At 38.1% G+C, this 25,458-nt stretch overlaps 1 protein-coding gene across 1 annotated transcript in view; it reads left to right on the top strand.

Moving 5' to 3' along the window:
• The window catches only part of HSD17B4 (hydroxysteroid 17-beta dehydrogenase 4), a 104,717-nt gene that overhangs the window by 25,620 nt on the left and 53,639 nt on the right, over positions 1-25,458 (top strand). The window contains exons 4-9 of the mRNA XM_043912295.1: positions 13,140-13,199; positions 15,542-15,563; positions 15,673-15,719; positions 17,196-17,280; positions 18,414-18,601; positions 25,108-25,199. Coding sequence (XP_043768230.1) covers positions 13,140-13,199; positions 15,542-15,563; positions 15,673-15,719; positions 17,196-17,280; positions 18,414-18,601; positions 25,108-25,199 — 494 coding nt within the window. The remainder of the gene's footprint in view (positions 1-13,139; positions 13,200-15,541; positions 15,564-15,672; positions 15,720-17,195; positions 17,281-18,413; positions 18,602-25,107; positions 25,200-25,458) is intronic.

The raw sequence follows: 25,458 nt of genomic DNA, 5'->3' as shown, positions 1-25,458 counted from the left end.
TTTACTATATTCATTGATTAGCTCTAGTAATTTTCTGGTAGAGTCTTTAGGGTTTTCTATATAGAGGATCATGTCATCTGCAAACAGCGAGAGTTTTACTTCTTCTTTTCCTATCTGGATTCCTTTTACTTCTTTTTCTGCTCTGATTGCTGTGGCCAGAACTTCCAACACTATGTTGAATAGTAGTGGTGAGAGTGGGCATCCTTGTCTTGTTCCTGATTTCAGGGGAAATGCCTTCAATTTTTCACCATTGAGGGTGATGCTTGCTGTGGGTTTGTCATATATAGCTTTTATTATGTTGAGGTATGTTCCTTCTATTCCTGCTTTTTGGAGAGTTTTAATCATAAATGAGTGTTGAATTTTGTCAAAGGCTTTCTCTGCATCTATTGAGATAATCATATGGTTTTTATCTTTCAATTTGTTAATGTGGTGTATTACATTGATTGATTTGCGGATATTAAAGAATCCTTGCATTCCTGGGATAAAGCCCACTTGGTCATGGTGTATGATTTTTTTAATATGTTGTTGGATTCTGTTTGCTAGAATTTTGTTAAGGATTTTTGCATCTATGTTCATCAGTGATATTGGCCTGTAGTTTTCTTTTTTTGTGGCATCTTTGTCTGGTTTTGGAATTAGGGTGATGGTGGCCTCATAGAATGAGTTTGGAAGCTTACCTTCATCTGCAATTTTCTGGAAGAGTTTGAGTAAGATAGGTGTTAGCTCTTCTCTAAATTTTTGGTAGAATTCGGCTGTGAAGCCATCTGGTCCTGGGCTTTTGTTTGCTGGAAGATTTTTGATGACAGTTTTGATTTCCTTGCTTGTGATGGGTCTGTTAAGATCTTCTATTTCTTCCTGGTTCAGTTTTGGAAAGTTATACTTTTCTAAGAATTTGTCCATTTCATCCAAGTTGTCCATTTTATTGGCATAGAGCTGCTGGTAGTAGTCTCTTATGATCCTTTGTATTTCAGTGTTGTCTGTTGTGATCTCTCCATTTTCATTTCTAATTTTGTTAATTTGGTTTTTCTCTCTTTGTTTCTTAATGAGTCTTGCTAATGGTTTGTCAATTTTGTTTATTTTTTCAAAAAACCAGCTTTTAGCTTTGTTGATTTTTGCTATGGTCTCTTTAGTTTCTTTTGCATTTATTTCTGCCCTGATTTTTAAGATTTCTTTCCTTCTGCTAACTCTGGGGTTCTTCATTTCTTCCTTCTCTAATTGCTTTAGGTGTAGAGTTAGGTTATTTATTTGGTTTTTTTCTTGTTTCTTGATGTAAGCCTGTAATGCTATGAACCTTCCCCTTAGCACTGCTTTTACAGTGTCCCATAGGTTTTGGGTTGTTGTGTTTTCATTTTCATTCATTTCTATACATATTTTGATTTGTTTTTTGATTTTTTCTATGATTTGTTGGTTATTCAGAAGCGTGTTATTTAGCCTCCATATGTTTGAAGTTTTAACAATTTTTTTCCTGTAATTGAGATCTAATCTTACTGCACTGTGGTCAGAAAAGATGACTGGAATGATTTCAATTTTTTTGAATTTTCCAAGACCAGATTTATGGCCCAGGATGTGATCTATTCTGGAGAAGGTTCCGTGTGCACTTGAGAAAAAGGTGACGTTGATTGTTTTGGGGTGAAATGTCCTATAGATATCAATTAGGTCTAGCTGGTCCATTGTGTCATTCAAGGTTTGTGTTTCCTTGTTAATTTTCTGTTTAGTTGATCTATCCATAGTTGTGAGTGGGGTATTAAAGTCTCCCACTATTATTGTGTTACTATTAATTTCCTCTTTCATACTCGTTAGTGTTTGCCGTACATATTGCGGTGCTCCTATGTTGGGTGCATATATATTTATAATTGTTATATCTTCTTCTTTGATTGATCCTTTGATCATTATGTAGTGTCCTTCTTTGTCTCTTTTCACATCCTTTATTTGAAAGTCTATTTTATCTGATATGAGTATTGCGACTCCTGCTTTCTTTTGGTCTCCGTTTGCATGAAATATTTTTTTCCAGCCCTTCACTTTTAGTCTGTATGTGTCTCTTGTTTTGAGGTGGGTCTCTTGTAGACAGCATATATAGGGGTCTTGTTTTTGTATCCATTCAGCCAATCTTTGTCTTTTGGTTGGGGCATTCAACCCATTTACATTTAAGGTAATTATTGATAGGTGTGGTCCTGTTGCCATTTACTTTGTTGTTTTGGGTTCACTTTTATACAACCTTTCTGTATTTCCTGTCTAGAGAAGATCCTTTAGCATTTGTTGAAGAGCTGGTTTGGTGGTGCTGAATTCTCTCAGCTTTTGCTTATCTGTAAAGCTTTTGAATTCTCCTTCATATCTGAATGAGATCCTTGCTGGATACAGTGATCTAGGTTGTAGGTTATTCTCTTTCATTACTTTCAGTACGTCCTGCCATTCCCTTCTGGCCTGGAGGGTTTCTATTGATAGGTCAGCTGTTATCCTTATGGGAATCCCTTTGTGTGTTATTTGTTGTTTTTCCCTTGCTGCTTTTAATATTTGTTCTTTGTGTTTGATCTTTGTTAATTTGATTAATATGTGTCTTGGGGTGTTTCGCCTTGGGTTTATCCTGTTTGGGACTCTCTGGGTTTCTTGGATTTGGGTGGCTATTTCCTTCCCCATTTTAGGGAAGTTTTCAGCTATTATCTCCTCGAGTATTTTCTCATGGCCTTTCTTTTTGTCTTCTTCTTCTGGAACTCCTATGATTCGAATGTTGGGGCGTTTCACAGTGTCCCAGAGGTCCCTGAGATTGTCCTCATTTCTTTTGATCCTTTTTTCTTTTTTCCTCTCTGCTTCATTTATTTCCACCATTTTATCTTCTACCTCACTTATCCTATCTTCTGCCTCCGTTATTCTACTCTTGGTTCCCTCCAAAGTGTTTTTGATCTCATTCATTGCATTATTCATTTTTAATTGACTCTTTTTTATTTCTTCTAGGTCTTTATTAAACAGTTCTTGAATCTTTTCAATCTTTGTTTCCAGGCTATTTATCTGTAACTCCATTTTGTTTTCAAGACTTTGGATCATTTTTATTATCATTATTCTAAATTCTTTTTCAGGTAGATTCCCTATCTCCTCCTCTTTTGTTTGACTTGGTGGGCATTTTTCATGTTCCTTTACCTGTTGGGTATTTCTTTGCCTTTTCATCTTGTTTAGATTGCTGTATCTGGAGTGGGCTTTCTGTATTCTGGAGGTCTGTGGTTCCTTTTTATTGTGGAGGATTAACCCAGTGGGTGGGGTTAGACGATTGGCTTGTCAAGATTTCCTGGTTAGGGGAGCTTGCGTCAGTGTTCTGGTGCGTGGAACTTGATTTCTTTTCTTTGGAGAGCAATGGAGCGCCCAGTAATGAGTTTTGAGATGGGTCTATGTGTTAGGTGTGTCCTTGGGCAGCCTGTATGTTGATGTTCAGGGCTATGTTCCTGCATTGCTGGAGAATTTGCGTGGTATGTCTTGCTCTAAAACTTATTGGCTCTTGGGTGGTGGTTGGTTTCAGTGTAGGTATGGAGGCTTTTGGACGGTCACTTATTACTTAAAGTTCCATGTGGTCAGGAGTTTTCTGGTGTTCTCAGGTTTTGGGCTTAAGTCTCCTGCCTCTGGATTTCAGTTTTCTTCTTCCTGTAGTCTCAGGACTTCTCCAACTATACAGCCCTGATAAGAAAACTTCTAGGTTAATGGCTAAAAGATTCTCCCCCGTTAGGGACACCCAGAGAGGTTCACAGAGTTACATGAAGAAGAGGAGAGGGAGGAGGGAGATAGAGATGAACAGGAGGAGAAAAAGGGGGACTCAAGAGGAGAGAGACAGATCTACGCAGCTGTCTGTTCCCAGAGTGTTCTCCGTAGCCCAGTCACCTACAAGGATTCACAGAACTGGATTGGGAAGAGAAGGGGAAAGGAGGAAATAGAGGTGTTCTGAGGTAGAAAACAGAGAGTCAAGATTGGGAGAGAATAATCTTTGGTTTAAAAATAGGGCTTCTCTTTTTTTTTTTGTAAGGTTATATTGTATTGAAAATGAAAATTAAGGAGTAGTAGAGGAGTACTAGAGGACTTTAAAAGAAATAAGAGAAAAAGAAAAATAGAAAATAGAAGAGAAAAAGCAAAGAAAAAAAAGAAAAAAAAAAAAGAAAGAAAAAGAAAAAAAAGAAAGAAAAAAAAAAGAAAAAAAAAAAGAAAAAAAAATTTTTTTTTTCCCCCTAATTAAAAAAATCGTAAAAGTCTGTGGAAATGAAAGTTAAGGAGTAATGGGGGAGTAATAGGGGATTTTAAAGGAAAATAAAAGAGAAGAAAGAAAAAAGAAAAAAAAGAAAAAAAGAAAAAAAAATAAAAAAAAAAAAAGAGAAAAAAGTAAAATTATATCTAGGAGTTTCTCTGGAGCTGTTGCGGTCAGTGTGGGTTCGGCTCAGTTTCAGATAGCTCCTCGTTCCAGCTTACACTTCTCGATATCTACAGGCCCCTCCGGTGTAGTCAGTGTTTCCTAGAGGGATTTTAATCTGTTGCACCAGTCCCTTCTGAAGCGGTTCCCTTTGTTTATTTGGCTTCTGTTTGCCGGTCTCTTCAGAGCCTCATTTCCGCCCTGACACAGGCGGGCGGAGGTGGACTCTTATTCAGGTAGCTAGTTCCGTCGCTCTGCAGGGCAGGGACGGGCTTGCGCCGCGGGGATGGGCTGGGGCTGTCGGGAGGGGCTGACGCTGCTTTCTCCGTCTGTGCTGCTCAGGCTCCCGGCTGTTCTATATGGAGCGCGCCCCGCGCTGCGCGAGGTTCCAGCCCTCGGGTGTTCCACAAAAGCTTGGAAGGAAAAGCTGCGCCCGCTCTCTGTGCCTTCCCCGTCAGAGCGGTCCAGGCAGCCAGGGGCTTGGTGGGCGCACTCTACCCAGGTGTGGCGCGCCCACTCCCTTCCGCAGACCCAGTCTCAGTTTCCGCTGGCGCCAGTCGGGCGCGCGCGCCTTCCGCCCTCCGCGTCCCCAGCCCCAGTCCCCGCCCGCGCCGGTCGGGTGCCTGCGCCCTGTGTCTCGCCGCGACCTTCCCCTCCCCCCTGCCTCCTGCCTCTGGCGGGGCTGGGCCGGTCCGCAGCCTGGGAGCTCCTCTCTGGACCCTCTCGGTCTCTTTGTTCTGCGAACGGCCGGCAGTGTGTTCGGGCCGGTTAATTTACTCTCTTTTGGTCTCCCACAGTTCAAGTTGGCAACTCACAGAAGTTCCCTCCGATTGTCCTCAGGGCACTCGGCCCGGACCCTACCCCAAGCAATGCCGCCTAAGAGCTCCCGGGTCGGATCTCCGTCCTTAGCTCTTTTGTCTCACTTTTTATCTTTTATATTTTGTCCTACCTCCTTTCGAAGACAATGGGCTGCTTTTCTGGGCACCTGATGACCTCAGCTAGCGATCCGAAGTTGTTTTGCGAAGTTTGCTCTGCGTTCAGTTATTCTTTTGATGAATTTGTAGGAGAGAAAGTGGTCTCCCCGTCCTACTCCTCCGCCATCTTGGCTCCTCCCCCCCTATATATAGGTCTTTTGTTTCTTTAGGTAGATTTATTCCTAAGTATTTTATTCTTTTCGTTGCAATGGTGAATGGAATTGTTTCCTTAATTTCTCTTTCTGTTTTCTCATTGTTAGTGTATAGGAATGCAAGGGATTTCTGTGTATTAATTTTATATCCTGCCACTTTACTATATTCATTGATTAGCTCTAGTAATTTTCTGGTGGAGTCTTTAGGGTTTTCTATGTAGGGGATCATGTCATCTGCAAACAGTGATAGTTTTACTTCTTTTCCAATATGGATTCCTTTTATTTTTTTTCTTCTCTGATTGCTGTGGCTAAAACTTCCAAAACTATGTTGAATAGTAGTGGTGAGAGTGGGCACCCTTGTCTTGTTCCTTACTTTAGGGGAAAGGCTTTCAATTTTTTACCACTGAGGATAATGTTTGCTGTGGGCTTATCATATATGGCTTTTATTATGTTGAGGTATGTTCCTTCTGTTCTTGCTTTATCATAAATGGGTTTTGATATTTGAATTTTGTCAAAAGCTTTCTCTGCATCTGTTGAGATAATCATATGGTTTTTATCTTTCAATTTGTTAATGTGGTATATCACATTGATTGATTTGTGGATATTAAAGAATCCTGGGATAAAGCCCACTTGGTCATGGTGTATGATCTTTTTAATATGTTGTTGGATTCTGTTTGCTAGAATTTTGTTACAGATTTTTGCATCTGTGTTCATCAGTGATATTGGCCTGAAATTTTCTTTTTTTGTGGCATCTTTGGTTTCGGTATTAGGGTGATGGTGGCCTCATAGAATGAGTTTGGAAGTTTACCTTCCTCTGAAATTTTGTGGAAGGGTTTGAGTAGGATAGGTGTTAGCTCTAATCTAAATTTTTGGTAGAATTCAGCTGTGAAGTCGTCTGGTCCTGGGCTTTTGTTTGCTGGAAGATTTCTGATTACATTTTCGATTTCCGTGCTTGTGATGGGTCTGTTAAGATTTTCTATTTCTTCCTGGTTCATTTTTGGAAAGTTATACTTTTCTAAGAATTTGTCCATTTCTTCCAAGTTGTCATTTTATTGGCATATAGTTGCTGATAGTAGTTTCCTATGATCCTTTGTATTTCTGTGTTGTCTGTTGTGATTTCTCCATTTTCATTTCTAATTTTGCTGATTTGATTCGTCTCCCTTTTTTTCTTGATGAGCCTGGCTAATGGTTTGTCTATTTTTTTTTATCTCCTCAAATAACCAGCTTTTAGCTTTGTTGATTTTTGCTATGGTCTCCTTTGTTTCTTTTGCATTTATTTCTGCCATAATTTTTAAGAATTCTTTCCATCTACTAACCCTGGGGTTCTTCATTTTTTCCTTTTCTAGTTGCTTTAGGTGTAGAGTTATGTTATTTGTTTGATTTTTCTCTTTTCTCTTGAGGTAAGCTTGTATTGCTATGAACCTTCCCCTTAGCACTGCTTTTACTGAATCCCATAGGTTTTGGGTTGTTGTTTTCATTTTCATTCGTTTCTATGCATATTTTGATTTCTTCTGTGATTTGTTGGTTATTCAGAAGTGTGTTGTTTAACCTCCATATGTTGGTATTTTTAATAGTTTTTTTTTTTTCCTGTAGTTGACATCTGATCTTAACTGCGTAGTGATCAGAAAAGATGATTGGAATGATTTCAGTTTTTTTGAATTTACCAAGGCTAGACTTATGGCCCAGAATGTGATCTATCCTGAAGAAGGTTTCGTGTGCACTTGAGAAAAAGGTGAAATTCATTGTTTTGGGGTGAAATTTCCTATAGATATCAATTAGGTCTAACTGGTCCATTGTATCATTTAAAATTTGTGTTTCCTTGCTAATTTTCTGTTTAGTTGATCTATCCATAGGTGTGAGTGGGGTATTAAAGTCTTCCACTATTATTGTGTTACTGTTAGTTTCCCCTTTTGTACATGTTAGCATTTGCCTTATATATTGTGATACTCCTGTGTTGGGTGCATATATATTTATAATTGTTTTATCTTCTTCTTGGATTGATCCTTCAATCATTATGTAGTGTCCTTCTTTGCCTCTTTTCACAGCCTTTATTTCAAAGTCTATTTTATCTGATATGAGTATTGCTACTCCTGCTTTTGGTCTCCATTTGCGTGAAATAGCTTTTTTCCAGCCCTTCACTTTCAGTCTGTATGTGTCCCTTGTTTTGAGGTGGATCTCTTGTAGACGGCAAGTATAGGGGTCTTGTTTTTGTATCTATTCAGCCAGTCTTTGTCTTTTGGTTGGGGCATTCAACCCATTTACATTTAAAGTAATTATTGATAAGTATGATCCCATTGCCATTTACTTTTTTGTTTTGGGTTTGAGTTTATAAACCTTTTCTGTGTTTCCTGTCTAGAGAAGATCCTTTAGCATTTGTTGAAGAGCTGGTTTGGTGGTGCTGATTTTTCTCAGCTTTTGCTTGTCTCTAAAGCTTTTGAATTCTCCTTCATGTCTGAATGAGATCCTTGCTGGGTACAGTAATCTGAGTTGTAGGTTTTTCTCTTTCATCACTTTAAGCATGTCCTGCCATTCCCTTCTGGCCTGAAGAGTTTCTATTGAAAGATCAGCTGTAATCCTTATGGGAATCCCTTTGTGTGGTGTTTGTTGTTTTTCCCTTGCTGCTTTTAATATTTGTTCCTTGTGTTTGATCTTTGTTAATTTGATTAAGAAATTGTCTTGTGGTTTTTTGCCTTGGGTTTATCCTGTTTGGGACTCTCTGAGTTTCTTGGATTTGGGTGGCTATTTCCTTCCGCATTTTAGGGAAGTTTTCAACTATTATCTCCTCAAATATTTTCTCATGGCCTTTCTTTTTGTCTTCTTCTTCTGGGACTCCTGTGATTCGAATGTTGGGGCGTTTGACATTGTCCCAGAGGTCTCTGAGGTTGTCCTCATTTCTTTTAAATATTTTTTCTTTTTTCCTCTCTGCTTCATTTATTTCCACCATTCTATCTTCCACCTCACTTATCCTACTTCTGCCTCAGTTATTCTACTGTTGGTTCGCTCCAGAGTGTTTTTGATCTGTTATTGCATTATACATTATTGATTGACTGTTTTTTTCTTTAGGTCCTTGTTAAACATTTCTTGCATCTTCTCAATCCTTGTCTCCAGGCTATTTATCTGTAACTCCATTTTGTTTTCAAGATTTTGGATCATTTTTACTATCATTATTCTGAATTCTTTTTTAGGTAGACTCCTTATCTCCTCCTCTTTTGTTTGGTTTAGCAGGCATCTATCATGTTCCTTTACCTGCTGAGTAGTTCTCTGCCTTTTCATCTTGTTTAGATTGCTGTATTTGGGGTGGCCTTTCTGTATGCTGGAAGTTTGTGGTTCCTCTTTATTGTGGAGGTTCCTCCATGTGGGTGGGGTTGGATGAGTGGCTTGTCAAGGTTTCCTGGTTAGAGAAGCTTGTGTTGGTGTTCTGGTGGGTGGAGCTGGATCTCTTTTCTCTGGAGTGCAGTCAAGTGTCCAGTAGTGAGTTTTGAAGTGTCTATGGGTTTGGTGTGACTTTGGGCTATGTCCCTGTGTTGCTGGAGAATTAGTGTGGTATGTCTTGCTCTGGAACTTGTTGGCTCTTGGGTGGGGCTTGGTTTCAGTGTAGGTATGGAGGCTTTTGGATGAACTCTTATCGATTAATGTTCCCTGGAGTCAGGAGTTTTCTGGTGTTCTCAGGTTTTGGATTTAAGCCTCCTGCCTCTGGTTTTCAGTCTTATTCTTACAGTAGTCAAGACTTCTCCATCCATACAGCACTGATGATAAAACATCTAGGTTAATGGAGAAAAGATTCTCCACAGTGAGGGATACCCAGAGAGGTTCGCAGAGTTACATGGAGAAGACAAGAGGGAGGAGGGAGATAGAGGTGACCAGGAGGAGAAGAGGAAGAATCAAAAGGGGAAAGAGCAATATAGCCAGTAATCAAATCCCTATGTGCTCTTCACAGCCTGGAACACCCAGAGAGGTTCATGGAGTTCCATAGAGAAGAGAAGACAGAGGAAGGAGATAGAGGTGACCAGGAGGAGAATAGGGGGAGTCAAAAGGAGAGAGACAGATCTAGCCAGTAATCATTTCCCTGTGTTCTTCACAGCCCAGAATACCCAAAGAGATTTCCAGAGTTGGGTAGAGAAGAGAAAGGGGAAGGAGGAGACAGAGGTGACCTGGGGGAGAAAAAGGAGAGTTGAAGGGAGAGGGCAATCCAGTCAGTAATCACAGTCCTAAGTAAAAATGGATACTGAAGATTGGATTGTTAAAGATACAAAATTGATAACAAATACCAGAAAGCAAAGATTAAAAATCTAGAGTAGAGGTTAGACTCTCAAAAATACAATATTAAAAAAAACACAAAATCACAAAAATTATAAAAAATATATATGAAATTTGCTTTAAAAATAGAGTCTCTTTTTTTTTTTGCAGGGTAATAGGTTATAAAAATGAAAATTAAATGAGTAATAAAGGAGTTAAAAATAAAAAATGATTTAAAATTTAAAAATGATAATAGTAAAATATATCTAGAAATTTCTCTGGAGCTGTTGCGGGCAGTGTGGGGTCAGTTCAGTTTCAGATGGTTCCTCCTTCCAGCTTATACTTCTCAGGGTCTATAGGCCCCTTCCAGTGTCAGTGCTAACTACAGGGTTTTAATCTGTTGCACCTGTTACTTCCAAAGCAGTTCCATCTGTTTATTTTGGCTTCCTCTGTTTGCAAGTCCCTTCAGTGTCTAATTTCCACCCTGACACAGAGGGGCGAAGGTGGTCACTTATTTAGGCTCACTTGCTCAGTCGTGCTGCGGGGAGGGAGGAGCACTGCAGACAAACATCCCTGGCGTGTGCGGGGAGTGCTCGCAGTGTCTGGGCCACATTGGGTTTGCCCCCGCTCAGGGCGTGTGTGCTTTCCTGGTCTACACTGCTCAGGCTCCAGGTTGCTCTGCGGGGGAGCTGTCTAAAGCGGGCCCTGGGTTGCGTGCACTTCCCCGGTCTAAGCCACTCAGGTTCAGGTTATCGGGTACTCCACGAAGGCACACTCTGTTGGGCATGCGTTTTGTGCCCTTCGCAGGTCCGAGCAGCTCAGGCGACCAGGTGCTTGGCAAGAGCACTCTCCCCAGGTGTGCGGTGCATCTTATCACGTCCCGTCCCAGCCGCTCGGTTTCCTGGGCGCGCAGCGGGAGCGCTGTCTCAGGTGTGCCCTGTGTCTCCTCTGGGGAGCCGATCTCTGGCTGTGACCCTCCTGATGGATGTCAACTGTCCAGGAGCCCAGGAAGACTTGGTTAACAACTGGGAGCCTGCTTGCAGTTTGGTAGAGGATGCCGTCTCTGGGGCCAAGGTTGCCCTTTTCTGGCTCTGGCTGTCACCTGCCTCTCTGCCTCTGGCAGGGAATGGGCCGGTCTACAGCAGGCTAGCTCTCCTCTGGTATTCTCTCAGTCCTTTGTTCTGTGAGCGGGCTGGCAGTGCCTTAGCTTAGAGCTTTTTGCGGAAAAGTTCTCTCTCTCTCTCTCTGGCTATCCCACAGTTTGGGTTGCTTTCTCACGTTAGCCCCCTCAGATTGTCCTCAGGGCATTCAGGCCCGGTCCTTACCCTAAGCAATGCAGCCTGTGCCCCCCTGTTCAGTACCCGCTTGCTGGCGGCGGATGCGAGCGTCTGGGCTACTTCTCTGCTGGGAGTTGTGGTTAGGCACGTAATCTGTGGGTTTTATTTATTTGTTTATTTATTTTACCTCCTGATTATGTTGCCCTCTGAAATTCCAAAACTCCCCACAGACCCACCGATGAGAGGGTTTCCTGGTGTTTGGAAACTTCTCCTTTTTCACGACTCCCTCCCTGGGACAGTTCTCTGTCCCTAACTCTTTTGTCTCTCTTTTTATCTTTTATATTTTGTCCTACCTCCTTTCGAAGACAGTGGGCTGCCTTTCTGGGTGCCTGGTGTCCTCTGCCAGCGTTCAGAGGTTGTTTTGTGGAATTTGCTCACCGTTCAAATGATCTTTCGATGAATTTGTGGGGGAGAAAGTGGTCTCCCTGTCCTATTCCTCTGCCATCTTAGGACTGCCTGATTCTAATAGTATTTGTAAGGTATCTTCTTGAATAGATTTACTTTTAAAAAGCTAGTGTTTAGTGACTTTTCTGCAAATTAGCTTGCTTTTGTGGGCCAGGGAGAAAATTAAATTGCCTGTGACTTTATTTTGAAATTTTAGAGGGAAGAAGATGGGATATGATTTGTTTTGTGTACTCAAAGGAATAATGAGACAGATACTTTAGTATCTTATTTCTTTCTTGAGAGTCTAGAAAAGTGTTCTCACCTTTGGAAAAAAATTCTGGGGTTTTAGAACCTAATTTTTAAAGATGAAAATTTCAGACTCTCCTCTCTGCCCCTCAGTTTTGATATGCAAAGTATATTAGTCAGGATTCAGTCAGGAAAACAGAAGCCCCTCTTGGTTTTCCCAGAGTGAAGGGTTTTATACAGAGTTAGAGACTTAGCATCGGAAGGTCTGGGCTGGCGCATGTCAGTGAGACTGTAGGAGACCATCTCAGCCTGTGGCAGGTGGTTCTCAAGAGCCTGCCTGCATGTGCTGCCAATGTCAGGTCTGCAGCCTGCTCATGAGACTGCCTGCCCCTGCAGTCTCCTACTTTTCTACCTTTTAAGTGACTATCTCTTTTTGGAAGACCTAACTCAGGACTGTATGGGCCTCAGAGAAGGGCCCTGGCTCCTCCTGTGACTGTAGAGAAAGTAGAAAGAGACACTGGTGATGTTGAATTGACAGCTGACCATTTGACACACAGCTGTGGTGATATCAGCCCTTCTCCTGGGCTGATTAGCAGGAAATAACAAGGCCATCGTATTTCATTGAGCTTTGCTTTTTATGGTTAGTATATTATAAAAATGGACTTCCTTGGTGGCTCAGTGGTAAAGAATCCACCTGCAATGCATGAGACATGGGATGGATACCTGGGTCGGGAAGATGCCATGGAGGAGGAAATGGCAACCCACTCCAGTTTTCTTGGCTGGGAAATCTCATGGACAGAGGAGCCTGGTGGGCTGCTGTCCATGGGGTTTCAAGAGTCGGACACAACTTAGCAACTAAGCAACAACATTACAAAACAATAGGTTTGTTTTCCAAATGTAGTCATATAGACTTGACCATGCTTTTTCAAATTAAATACACTCCTCTTTCCCTCCCTCTCAAATTCTCATTTGCATCCTTAAGGAGAAGTCCTATGTGACAACTTAAAATTCAATAGAAATGAAATAATAATCAATTTGTCGTGCTAGCCACATTTCAAGTGCCCAGTAGCCGCATGTGGTTCATGGCTACTGTATTAGACAGTGCAGAAATAGGGACATTTTCATTTTCATAAGACAAAATTCTATTAGACAGTGCTGTCTTTGATATTATTTGTCAAATGCTTGTTATTTACCCAGCTCCTCTTTCTTTTTTTTTTTTGTAGGTTAAAGAATTGTCTTAGGGACTAGATTTCTTTTGTAACGTAGATCATCTATATTTTAGTTTGTTAGGTGCCTACAATGTAAATGTATTTTTCCTGGAAATGAATTCTGTTGAATGAATTGTATCTGTCATGTACTCTGATCCACAGAATTTAGAAGTCATTTGTGAGGATTATTGCTAAAGTTTTGCCCTAATTTCCCTTTCCTTCAGATTCAGTGGAAGAAGGAGAGAAGATTGTGAAGACAGCACTGGATGCTTTTGGAAGAATAGGTAGTGTCTCTTTGCATCTATGGTACTTACAGAGCAGCTTCTACCTTTCTAATGAATTATTTTTTATTTTACTTTTGTTTGCTAAAAGCTCTTTCTTGGTAATCAAATTTTTAGATTTGTTTTAAAATTTAATTTTTTAACAAATCCTAATCTTATTCCACAAAGCGCTCTAGGTGACAGTTTGTATGCATGTATGTATTGAATTGGTTGGTTTTTTTTTGTATTTTAAAGGTCTTTAGAAAAACTTAAAAGCATTCTCTAAGTTTCCTTTTTATAGTAATTTAATCATATCGCCAATATATAAAAAGACATATATAATATACAATAATTTACATGATTATATAATTATACTTATTTAATAACTATTAAAGATATTATAATAATTTAATCATACCCCCAATGTACATATTGGGGGTATGATTATATACGTATATCAGAAAGAAAGAAAGAACGAATGAAAGAATGAAAGAGAAGTCGCTCAGTCGTGTCCAGCTCTTTGTGACCCCATGGGCTATAGCCTACCAGGCTCCTCCATCCGTGGGATTTTCCAGGCATGTATAGCAGAGGTATGATTAAATTATTATAATGCTTATTTAACAGTTACTAAGTAATTATAACTATGGGCTTCCCTGGTGATTCAGATGGTAAAGCATCTGCCTGCAATGCAGATTGGGTTCAATCCCTGAGTCAGAAAGATGCCCTGGAGAAGGGAATGGCAACCAGTACAGTATTCTTGCCTGGAGATTCCATGGACAGAGGACCCTGGTGGGCTACAGTCCATGCAGTCACAAAGGGTCAGACACAACTGGTCAACTAACACTAATTTTATTTAATAGTTATTAAATAATTCTAATTATATAATAGTTATATAAAATAATATATATATATATATATATTTTAATTATTTTTGACTGCACTGGATGTTAGATGTGGCTCATGGGGTCTTCTTTGTGGCATGTGGACTTCACAGTTGCAGTGAGTGGGATCTAGTTTTCTAGCCAGAGATTGAACCTGGGCTTCCTGCATTGCAAGTGCTTAGGCAGGCGCCCCGGTGGGACAGACGTCTGGGGAAGGCGGGCCACGGGCACCGGGGACTCTTCCCAGGCTCCGCCCCCGTTGCCCCGCCCACCCGCGGACCCGGCGCTAGGGGCCCTGTGGGCCCCGGATGTGCCCTTGGGGCGCAGAGAGGGCTCGCGCCGAGCTGCTGCCTGAGCTGCTACCCGGGTTCCCCTCCAGCCTGCTGGCCCAACGTGGCCCTGCGCGTCCCTTGGCTCTCCACTCCCTGCTCGAGCATCTCGGGCCGAGGCACCGTGGAGAGGGGCTCTCCTGTTGAACAGACGTTTCCCGTGTTCCAAATTTATAAATTATAAAATGTATATAATTTTATAAAGTTAAATCCTAAATTTTATATTTAGAAAATAAAAAATCAGTATTTTGGCAATAGAGGACTCAGTGGAATATTTTGGATAATTATAATTATCCAGATTAAAGTGATTCTGTATCTTGCAAATTAAGATGAATTATATAAAAGTTCATTTTTAAGAAGTATTTCAATATATTGTTTAATTGTCATAATTTAATCCCATACATTGTAACAGGTTATTGCATTACTGGAGGAAAAGCCCAACATGTTTCTAGTCAGAAAAAATGTTGATTTTTATAGTTTTAATGTGTTCACGCTCCCTTTTTTTTTGGTCTACCATGTGTATTTTTTCTAGCTATATTTGGTTGAGTTTGTGAGAGACATGTTCACATATTGTCTGACACAGGGATGGAAGCCCTAAAGGTTTGAAGTCATGAAATGAAGATAGCCACAAGATGGTGGTTGAACGTTAAAAACAATCCCTTTCTTTTTATAGTGAGGATGCAATTGTGTATTCATATAGGCTATCAGTTTCTGATTCTAATGGTTTCCTTTCTGGGCTTTTGACTTTTCATTGGCAAGGAAAATTTTTTTAAACTTTTAACTTTCCCTGTGAATTTTGAAGTTGCCTGAGGGATGGCTTATGGTTACTGCTGAGTTCTAAGAACTTAAGTTATGTGACTGCTAATTCTGTAAATAAGTTCATAGAATTTTGGCAGAAGGTAGAGATGGAAAAATCTAAAAAAATTTTAGATATGCAGGTTTGAAAGGAAGGCACTAATATAATGTGATTCTTATGCTTTTGTGAATCAGATTTTTTTTGCTATAGGTATAAAATTTTGTTTTGCTAGCACTTGTTGCTTATTTTATCTACTGTTCCATGGGGAGAAAAACACTTTTGAAAGAAATGTGAGTTTTAAGCAAATGCAAATTAATATGCTTGCTTTTATATATGTGACTTGGATGTTTTATATTGCAGATATTGTGATCAACAATGCTGGGTGAGTATTTCTTTTTTCATTTCCAATAAAGTAATGTATTTGCAAAGTTTTTTTTTTTTTTTTTAGTATTTCTCATGTTTCTCATCTCAACAAATATGTCAATTTTTAGGATTCTGAGGGACCGTTCATTTAGTAGAATAAGTGATGGAGACTGGGGTAAGATGTTTTAATATTCTCTATGGAACATACTTATCCATTTAGCTGTCTAATACTTGATGTACTTACACACTTAAGGAAAATCTTGCTTCTACCTATTCTTTCTACTAATGTAAGTGATGAATAAGCTTTATGACTAAAAATGATGAACATTTTGGGAGTAACCTTTTTTTAAACCTTCGAAAAATTTAAAAAAATTAAAATCTTTTGGTGAAAGTTATCTAAAAGGTTTTTGTGCTTTTCATCTTTTTTTTTGTTTGTTTCTGAGAGATTGTCAGCATTTTCTTGCAGTATTTTTAACAGCTTTTTATGTGTTTGTCTGGCTGTATAATTGTTATTTCAACAGCAAGAGAAGGCTGTGGAAGAGTGAGGCACTAAAAATGATGGAAATCTGAGAACTGTGTGAGAAAAGTCTAGATATTATTTTGAAACTTCTAATAAGTAGGAAAATTTTTCATTAGGAATGTCATGTTGGAAAAATTGAGTTTAGATAGTGAACAGTCGCTGTTATGAAATATTTTTCCATATTTGCTCTTTTTTGCCCTTAGTTCATTAACTACCAGAACTAAAACAATCTGAGACAGTGGCAGACGTAGTAACTGAGGTGAATTATGTTGTTGTTTATAGAGTGTTTCTGGGAAAGATTATCAGAAGTCTTTTTGGAAGAAGCAAGCTATCTCTGTGACATAGAATTAAGCAAAGACAGGCTTTTAGTTTTCTCTTCCCTTGTAATGACTGAGTAAAAGAGAAGCTGAGAAAGATAAGTTTTGTTGGCAAAGGAGACTTACCTTGGTGCTTTGCTTTGAGCTCTGATGGGGCTGCAGTGGCTTCATCAGGATAAAATTAAATCTAGAGTTGTCTATCTGAATCATCCTCCAAGTTTTTTGTTCATTAGATTGCCATTTCTAAAAGCAGGCATCTCTTTCTCTCTTTTTCCCACTTTGCCTTTCCCTATTTCCTCCATCTCTTCCACTCCTCCCCCCAACTCTTAACTCACTTAGTAAACCCTGGTAAAAGTAGGGATTAAGGGATATTATGAACATTTTATAAACATTTCTTGATGATAAAGTGGATGATTTTTGATTATGCTTTAATTGATGTTTATATTGAGTCCCAATTACACATGTAGATTTCTTGGGTATTTGTATTAATGAATTTTTATATAAAATAGGCATATATTAAAGATGACATTATATTTAGATGTGTGTACAGGCATCATATTTAGATGGCATTGTATTTGTGATAAAGTTGCAATAATCTAATTATAATTTATAGGCAAAATAGATACGAATTATTGATTGGATATATAATTGGGACTAAAGCAAAAATGATTACTCCGAGTACAATGTTAACAGTAGTTGGAATGCTAGGTATAAAAAAGAACATCTTTGTATAAGTAAATCATTGCTAATGTTGATTCTGAGATAGGTCTATCTAATTTTTTACAACATTCATGATAAAAATTTCTTGTTTTAGATATAATCCAGAGAGTTCATTTGCGGGGCTCATTCCTGGTGACCCGGGCAGCATGGGATCACATGAAGAAACAGAACTTTGGAAGGTAGAGTTGTATGTGGGTGTCAAGGGAGATTAGAGATGTTGTATGTGTGTTCTTGTGTATAGAGGAGAAGAATTGCTTTGATATGGAAAAATACACCTCCAGATATGCACAGGCTTTTTAAATATAGTTTTGGCACATGCTTCCCCATTAAATTGGCGTCAGTCATGGATCAGCTGAGCTGGACAAGTTTGTATTTCTTTTTACCTCCTACTTTTCATTATTAATGATTTTCCTGCCATTCTCAGATATTTTAGCAGTACAAACATTGAGGATTCAGCTCTGCTTTATTCTCTAACTAAAATATCATTTTGTGTGTCCAGTGACCAACTGGGGAGAGATGAGTAGTTGTTTTCTACCAGCTGGCATTGCTCAGACATGAGTTAGTCTTTATTGACCAGAAATAGAAGGACCCTTACAGTTGCATCTGTGTGACTCAGATGTGGCAGACCTAGTAAGTGGCTCCGTGTACTCTAATGTAAAGGCTATTCTTATTTTTTTTTAAGGCTATTCTTATTAACTTAGGGTTCACATACATCTACTAGAAGTAAATTGCTTGCGATGTATTTTCTTATTGGAGAGTTCTGGTGTATCCTGATATTAGCAGTTTCTGAAAGTAGATGGTATGATTTACTTTACTTGTTCTACTAAGTAGAGTAAGAAAGATTAGGTCAGATTTTCAGATGGTATTGTTTTAATATGAGGCATTTAATATTATCCAGACAGGGAAAGGGGCAAAATGATGAGGACTAAAGAATTAGGATTTCAGGATCTAATATTTCTTACTAAGATTTTGACTTGTCAATGGCAGTTTATTTTTTGTTTGTAAATACTTACTGTTGTTTTCAGAGATAATGAATATATATTTTTACACTTGAATTCATTTGTTCCTAACCAAGGATCCTTTTTTTTTTTTTTTCAGGGATTCTTTTTAAAACAATAAAATCTTATAGTTGAATTTTGAGAGATTACTTTTGTTATTAATTTAGGTATATGAATTATGACTTTAAGAACCTAAGGCCAGTATACAGAGTTTCTTTTGACAGGTATAATAGTAATGAAAAAGAAAAAAAGTGCTTAGAGTCGCAACATTATTAAAACATAGAAAAGATTGAGAGATTGATTTTTCTTTTTAGAATCATCATGACTTCATCAGCTTCAGGAATATATGGGAACTTTGGCCAAGCAAATTATTGTGCTGCAAAACTGGGTCTTCTGGGCCTTTCAAATTGTCTTGCAGTGGAAGGCAAGAAAAACAACATTCATTGTAACACTATTGCCCCTACTGCTGGATCACGGATGACCCAAACCATTTTGCCTGAACGTAAGTTTAAATTTTTCAGTGCTGTTCTCCACATATCTGTGTGGAGTGAACTTTGCCAAAGTGTTTAATTTTTTGAGTAACTAAAAAATTTCCTTACAATTTAAAAAAGCATGATGTGTAATTTACATTAATTATATAAAATTTAGGAAAGCACAAACAGGAAAAGTAAAGAAATGACCCATAATTCTAACACACTGAGGTAAATTTTCTCTTTGTGTAGGTGGACATATGTATTTTTTTAACAGAATGAAGTAAATGCATTCTTACTGTTTCATAATAATTATTTTTAAAAATTAATGTAAAAATTAACAGATTATTTTTTAAAAGGATTTATAGAAGAATTGATCAGATAGTAAAGAGAGTGCTCATGTACTCCTCCCACACAGTTACCTGCATTTTTAACATCCTACATCAGTGTGCTACATTTGTTACAACTGATGAACCAGTACTTATCCCTTCTTATTGGGTTGGCCAAAAAGTAATTGTTTCGGTTTTTCTATACCATCTGATGGAGAAACCAGAGTGAACTTCTTGGCCAACCCAATATAACCTACAGTTCATAGTTTACTTTAGGGCTCATTCTTTAAGTTATCCAATCACATGGGTTTTCACAAATGTGTAATGTTATGTACCCACCATCACAGATCATACAGAACGGTTTCACTTCCTGGAAAATCCCCTGTGTTCCATCTCTTCATCCCACTCTTCTTTCTCCCCAGTGTCTGAGACGATTGAAGCTAGTTTCTTTTTATCATTGAATAATATTACATGGTATGGAGGTGCCTCAGTTTGTTTATTCATTCACCTATCAAGGAATATTTTGATTATTTCCAATTTTTGACAATTATGAGTAAAGCTTCTGTGAACATTCATGTGCAGGTTTTTGTGTGGGTGAAGTTTTCAACTCATTTTGTTAAATATTAAGGAGGATAATTGCTGGATTGTATGGTAAGTCTCGCTTAGTAAGAAATTTTCAAGCGTCTTCCAAAATGACTGTATCATGCATTATTGCCACTGGCTGTCTGTAAAATATCTTGTTGCTCCACATCTTGCCAGTATTTATTATTGTTAGTCTTTTGCGTTTTAGTTCTTCTAATAGGTATGTAGGTATTTCATTGTTTTAATTTTCAGTTCCCTAATGACACATGATGTACATTTTTCCCTGTGCTTCTTTGCCATTTATTTGTCTTTTTTGTTGATGTATCTGTTCATATCTTTCGCTCATTTTTAAATTGGACTCTGTGTTTTCTTATTGTTGAGTTGTAAGAGTTCCCTGCAGATTTTGGAAACAAGTTCTTAATCATATAAGTGTTTTGCAAAATATTTTTTCCTAATCTGTAACATGTTTTTTAAATTCTCTTAATCTCTTTCACTTTTGAAGCATGATTTCACTGCTACAGAATTCTGGGTTGGTAATTTTTTTCTTTCAGCCCTTGAAATATTTCACTCCACTCTTCTATTGCTAACATGGTTTTTGAAGGAGAGTTTGACATAATTCTTTTCTTGTTTCTTTATGCATAAGGCATATTTTCCCCCTCTATTTCTCCAAGATTTTCTCCTTGTTTTTCTGCAGTTTGAATATAGTATGCATAATAATAGGTGTAGATTTTTGGCTATATGCTACTTGATATCCTCTGATCTTCCTGGCTCTATGGTTGGTATCTGTCATTAATTTTGGAAAATTCTCAGACATCAGTGCTTCAACTATTTCTTCTTCCTTTTTTTTTTTCTTTTTTCCTTCCATTTCTGGTATTCTCATTATGTGCCTCTTTATCTTTTATAATTATACAATACCACAGTTCTTTGATATTCTGTTCCCCTTCTTTTTTTTCATTCTTTTTTCTCTCTGTGTTTCATTTCAGTTTGGGAAGTTTCTGTTAACATACATTCAGGCTTACTGATTCTTCTTTTCATTTTAGAGTGTTACATTGTTTTTTAGCCTTTCCTTTTGATTTTTTTCCAAAGCATTTCCTTCTGTCTGCTTATAAGTCATCTGTTCTTACAAATTGCCCACTTTTTCCCCTTAGAGCCCTCAACATGTTAATTACAGTTATTTTAAATTCCTGGTTTGATAATTCCAAAATCTCTGCTATATTTGAGGCTATATCTCTGGTTTGTTGTTCTGTTTGTTTTGTTTTTTGGCTGCACTGTGTGGCGTGTGGGATCTTGGTTCCCTAATCAGGGACTGAACTCTTGCCTTCTGTCGTGAAAGTGCGGAATCTTAACCCCTGAACTGCCAGGGAAGTCTCTTGCGGCTGGTTCTCATGCTTGCTTTATCCCTTCAGCCTGTACTTTTCTTGTCTTTTAGCAGGCTTTGAAATTGTTGTTGAAAACTGAACATGACATGTTGAGGGAGTAGATAGAAAATGTGGTGTATTGAACTTGATTGTGAGGTTTTACGTTTGTCTGGCCAGAACTTAGATTGTGTTTATTGGTTGCTGTAGATGTTGGTGTCAGAAACTACATTTTCCTCTCTGTCCTTGTTTTTGGGTACCCTGTTGTCTTTGGGTTTCCTTAGATACTCTTTGTTAAAGAGTGTGTATGTTTGCCACACTCTCAGTTGTAATCTGCTGTTGTTATACTGGAGCCCTGCTGAAGTGACTGTAAGTGAATGGGAGGGAGTGTGCTCTCTAGTATAATTACATCTCCACTTTTTTAGAAGATCAGAGCCCCTTTACGCTGACTCTTAGAAGAGCTTCTTAGCCTTTCCCCCACCCCCCTTATTTGAGACAGGAGACTAGAGGGGCTTCACTTGTCTAATTGAAGCTCTGGTAATTTCCCTTAAGGATAGGCCTTTGTTAAGGAGAACAGAGCATATTTCAAAATGGGCATATTTCTGGGCATATCTCAAAATGATTTTATTTTATTGACTTATTTTTTACCCTCTCCCATTTTCTCTGTGATATTTCAAAGCAAATCTCAGGCATTACTTCTCACCTAATATATACTTGGAAGTGTGTCTCTCCAACAGATATGGACATTATAACCACAATGCCAATATCCTACTAAAATAATTCATTAACATTGTCTAATACTAAGTTTATATTAAAGCTTCCTAGTTACCTAAAAAGTATCTTTGTAGAGTTAGTTCATTCTACAAGGACCTAAACAAAGGCATTTTGTTTCTGTGAGTGTCTGTGTGTGTGTGTGCGCTCAGTCACTCAGTCCTGTCTGACCCTTTGTGACCCCATGGACTGTAGCCCACCAGGCTCCTCTGTCCTTGGAATTTTCTAGGCAAGAGTCCTGAAGTGGGTTGACATTTCCTACTCCAGGGAATCTTCCTGACCCAAGGATAGAGCCCACGTCTCTTATGTCTCCAGCATTGGCAGGCAGATCTTTTTAGAGTTGGTTTAGATCCCCAAGGATCTAAACAGAGCCCATAGGCAAAAATTTGTTACTGTATCTCTTGTTTCATTTAACATAATAACATAATAGTTCATTCTCCTTTTTAAAAAAGTGCCAATTATTTGTTGAAGGAACTACCAGTTCACCTATTCTATAGACTGTTCCTCATTCTTGATTTGAATTGCCCTTGCTCTTCTCTCAAAAATCAGCTGATCACAAATGTGTAAGTCTGTTTCTGGATTCTCTGTTCTGTTGTATTGATCTCTGGGCCTATACCGTGATGTTTTGATTACTGTAGTTTTAGAGTAAGTCTTGAAATCAGGTAATGGGAGTCTGCCAACTTTATTTTTTGAAAACATGAAACAAATTTTTAAATTAAAAAATTTAAATGTATGATCAAGAGCCGATGCTGATTTCAGTCAGTTCAGTTCAGTTCAGTCGCTCAGTCGTGTCTGACTCTTTGCAACTCCATGGACTGCAGCATGCCAGGTATCCCTGTCCATCACCAACTCCCAGAGTTTACCCAAACTCATGTCCATTGAGTCAGTGATGCCATCCAACCATCTCATCCTCTGTCATCCCCTTCTTCTCCCACCTTCAATCTTTCCCACCTCCCACCTTCAATCTTCAATAAATGCTGATTTGTTTGGTTATATAATAAGCAAAATACTTGACTGGTGTAAAACTGTGTGTAGTTTCTGATACTCCTGGCTTTAACATATGTTTTAAAAAGAAAGTATCTATAATACTTTAAAAGTAGCTTCTGTGAAACAGTACAAAACAATTGATGAGTGAAATTATTTTAAAATTAGCTGCTTCATGGAATGAAAGTGAAAGTGAAAGTTGCTCTGTTGTGTCCGGCTCTTTGCGACCCCATGGATTATACAGTCCATGGAATTCTCCAGGCCAGAATACTGGAGTGGGTACCCTTTTCCTTCTCCAGGGGATCTTCCCAACCCAGGGATCGAATCCAGGTCTCCTGCATTGCAGGTGGATTCTTTACCAGCTGAGCCATAAGGGAAGCCCAAGAATACTGGAATGGGTAGCCTATCCCTTCATGGAATACAAATGCTTATTCACAGTACCATTTTACTTTCTGCATTTGAGCTACCATTTGTTTTAGATCTTGCTGGCTTTTTCTAAGAGCTGTGCCTAACCAGTTTGCTTTGGTGTTGAATAGTTATTTGTACCTGAGATCTAATTTTTTTCCTTTTCCTTGTCAACATGGCCATTTAAAAAAGTCCTTTATTTTAAAGACTCTCTATACTCTCATATCTTATTGAAGGAATTCTTGTTAAAGAACTAGATTATATGAAGAAGAGATACAATTCACTTTTTTCTCCCTTTTAAGTATGTGTGTGTGTATATATATATATATATATATATATATATATATATGCATATGCACACAATAGCTACATACATATGCATAACAGCTTAGGTTACTGGTAAGAAATAAAGAATCAAATGTAATCACAGTCATGAACTTGCTGCTCAACCCAAGAACTGAAGCATTACTTGCATCTAACTTTATACTTTCTATTCCTCTGCTTCATGCCAAGAGATGACCACTATTTAGATTTTTATGCTTATCATTTCTTTGCTAGATTTCTACCTTGGTCACTTTTTGCCATCATCTGTAGACTTTCTTGGGAAAGCAGCAAGTCTTTAAGAAAATATTGAAAACTATAGCTTTTAAATTCGCTTTCCTTTGAGAATGTAATTTCCATTAATTTGGACAGGTCTGTACCTCTAGAGAAGTTAAGTCAATGTTTAATGTAGTGTCTTTACGTCCACCAAACTCTACTGAAAGATACTGGGAGAATAAGATCTACTTTAGACAAATAGCTTAATCTTTCTAGACCTGTTTTCTCTTCTGTAAAAGAAGAGAATTATTGTAGGTCATTTTTAAAAGACACTTTAGATTCTAAATTTTTGTTATTTTAAATTTTGATATTGATTACTTTTTTATAGTGTAGAAAAAGCCGAAAATTTATTTTGCCTCAGTGTTTTTTCTTCTCTTCTGAAATATTCACTTACAGGCTATCAAAGGAATTATTTGTTAGAGAACCAGGTGTTCTGAGTAGTGTGTGGAGACGTCTGTAATTTCATTTTCCCCTTTGAGATATATTTGATCAATGGAAAGTCACATATGAAACTTACATGTTTATTGCATGAAATGAGACATAATCTTAGAATGAATACCCATGAACTTTCAAGTTGTATTAGTTATTTGCTGCTTTGTAATACATTACTTCAAGTTTTGTGGATTAAAACAAGTATATATTCTCTCACAGTTTCTGGGATCAGGAATACCATAAAGTGAAAGGTTTTTAGAGCTGCTCTTTCATTTACAGGGACTGTAAATGTCATCTGTGTCACTTCAAAATGTAAAACTGTATTTTGTCATTTCACAATTAAAATTTACATTTATTTGATTCTTTAAAGTTTATAAGCTGTGTTAACAAATTACATCTCCTTTGAACCTTGGGACAGCTTGGTAGAATGGGCAGGCAGAGCATTTTGACGACCATCTTGCAGATGCCAACACACGCCCTTGAGAGTTGAGTGATGTTCTCAGTGCCCTAAGTTGCCTCTGTGGCAGGGCCGGCAGTAAAATACAGATGTTCATGCTCCTTGTGTAGTACATTTCTGCCTGCTAAGTTGCTCACAGAAGGTATGCAACAGGAAGATATTTCCTATACTTTGTGACTCATCAGTAATGGCTGCACGGTTCATTTTACATCATTATCTTACTGTCATGACACTTGTCAAGGCTCTTTTATAGTTTTCTAGCTCCTGGGAGAGCAAAATAGTTTTGTGAATAGCTGGTATCTAAGTTCCTTATGCTGTGTATGCCTTTGCTCACCAGTCTTTGCTGAGACAGCTTTAACTTGTCTTCTAAACAGAACGTTACTGACCTTGGAAAGGTATGTCTGATGCTTTCTGTGTTAGAAACCTGAAAGTCTCCATTGGGATGAAAAGATTCTTCTAAAAGCCTTGGATGTTAATACTAATTAATTTTGTATATTTGGTTTTTTTCTTATTTAAAAAGTCTCTGAATCTATAATTTATAAGTAAGGAATTTTTGGAAAGTAAAATAATTGATTGAATATGTATATATTCCTGTTTGTAAGGGTTTCCTTTACTATATATTTCAGATCTTCTGGAAGCCCTAAAGCCGGATTATGTGGCACCCCTGGTCCTTTGGCTTTGCCATGAGAGTTGTGAAGAAAATGGTGGCTTGTTTGAGGTATTCTGCACCTTTCTGTTTTCTCCCAAAGCAATATTTGTTTAATAAAATATAAAAAAAAATTCAAAAATTCATATTTTTCAATTGTTTATGCCTGTAAAAATCTATATCAGTTGATACCACTTACGTGTTTTTTTTTAATATTGTGTCTGTGTTATAATTAAGGAACAAGTATGACTTATATCCTTTTTTGAGAAGGTAACAGCAACTTGTAAATTCTGTTTTTCCCTAGTTATTTATTTCTGATATTATTGTCCGA

This window comes from Cervus elaphus, chromosome 9 (assembly GCF_910594005.1).
Source record: "Cervus elaphus chromosome 9, mCerEla1.1, whole genome shotgun sequence".
Lineage (NCBI taxonomy): Eukaryota > Metazoa > Chordata > Mammalia > Artiodactyla > Cervidae > Cervus > Cervus elaphus.
Note: the sequence above shows the minus strand (reverse complement) of the source record. Positions and strands in the feature narration are given on the sequence as shown.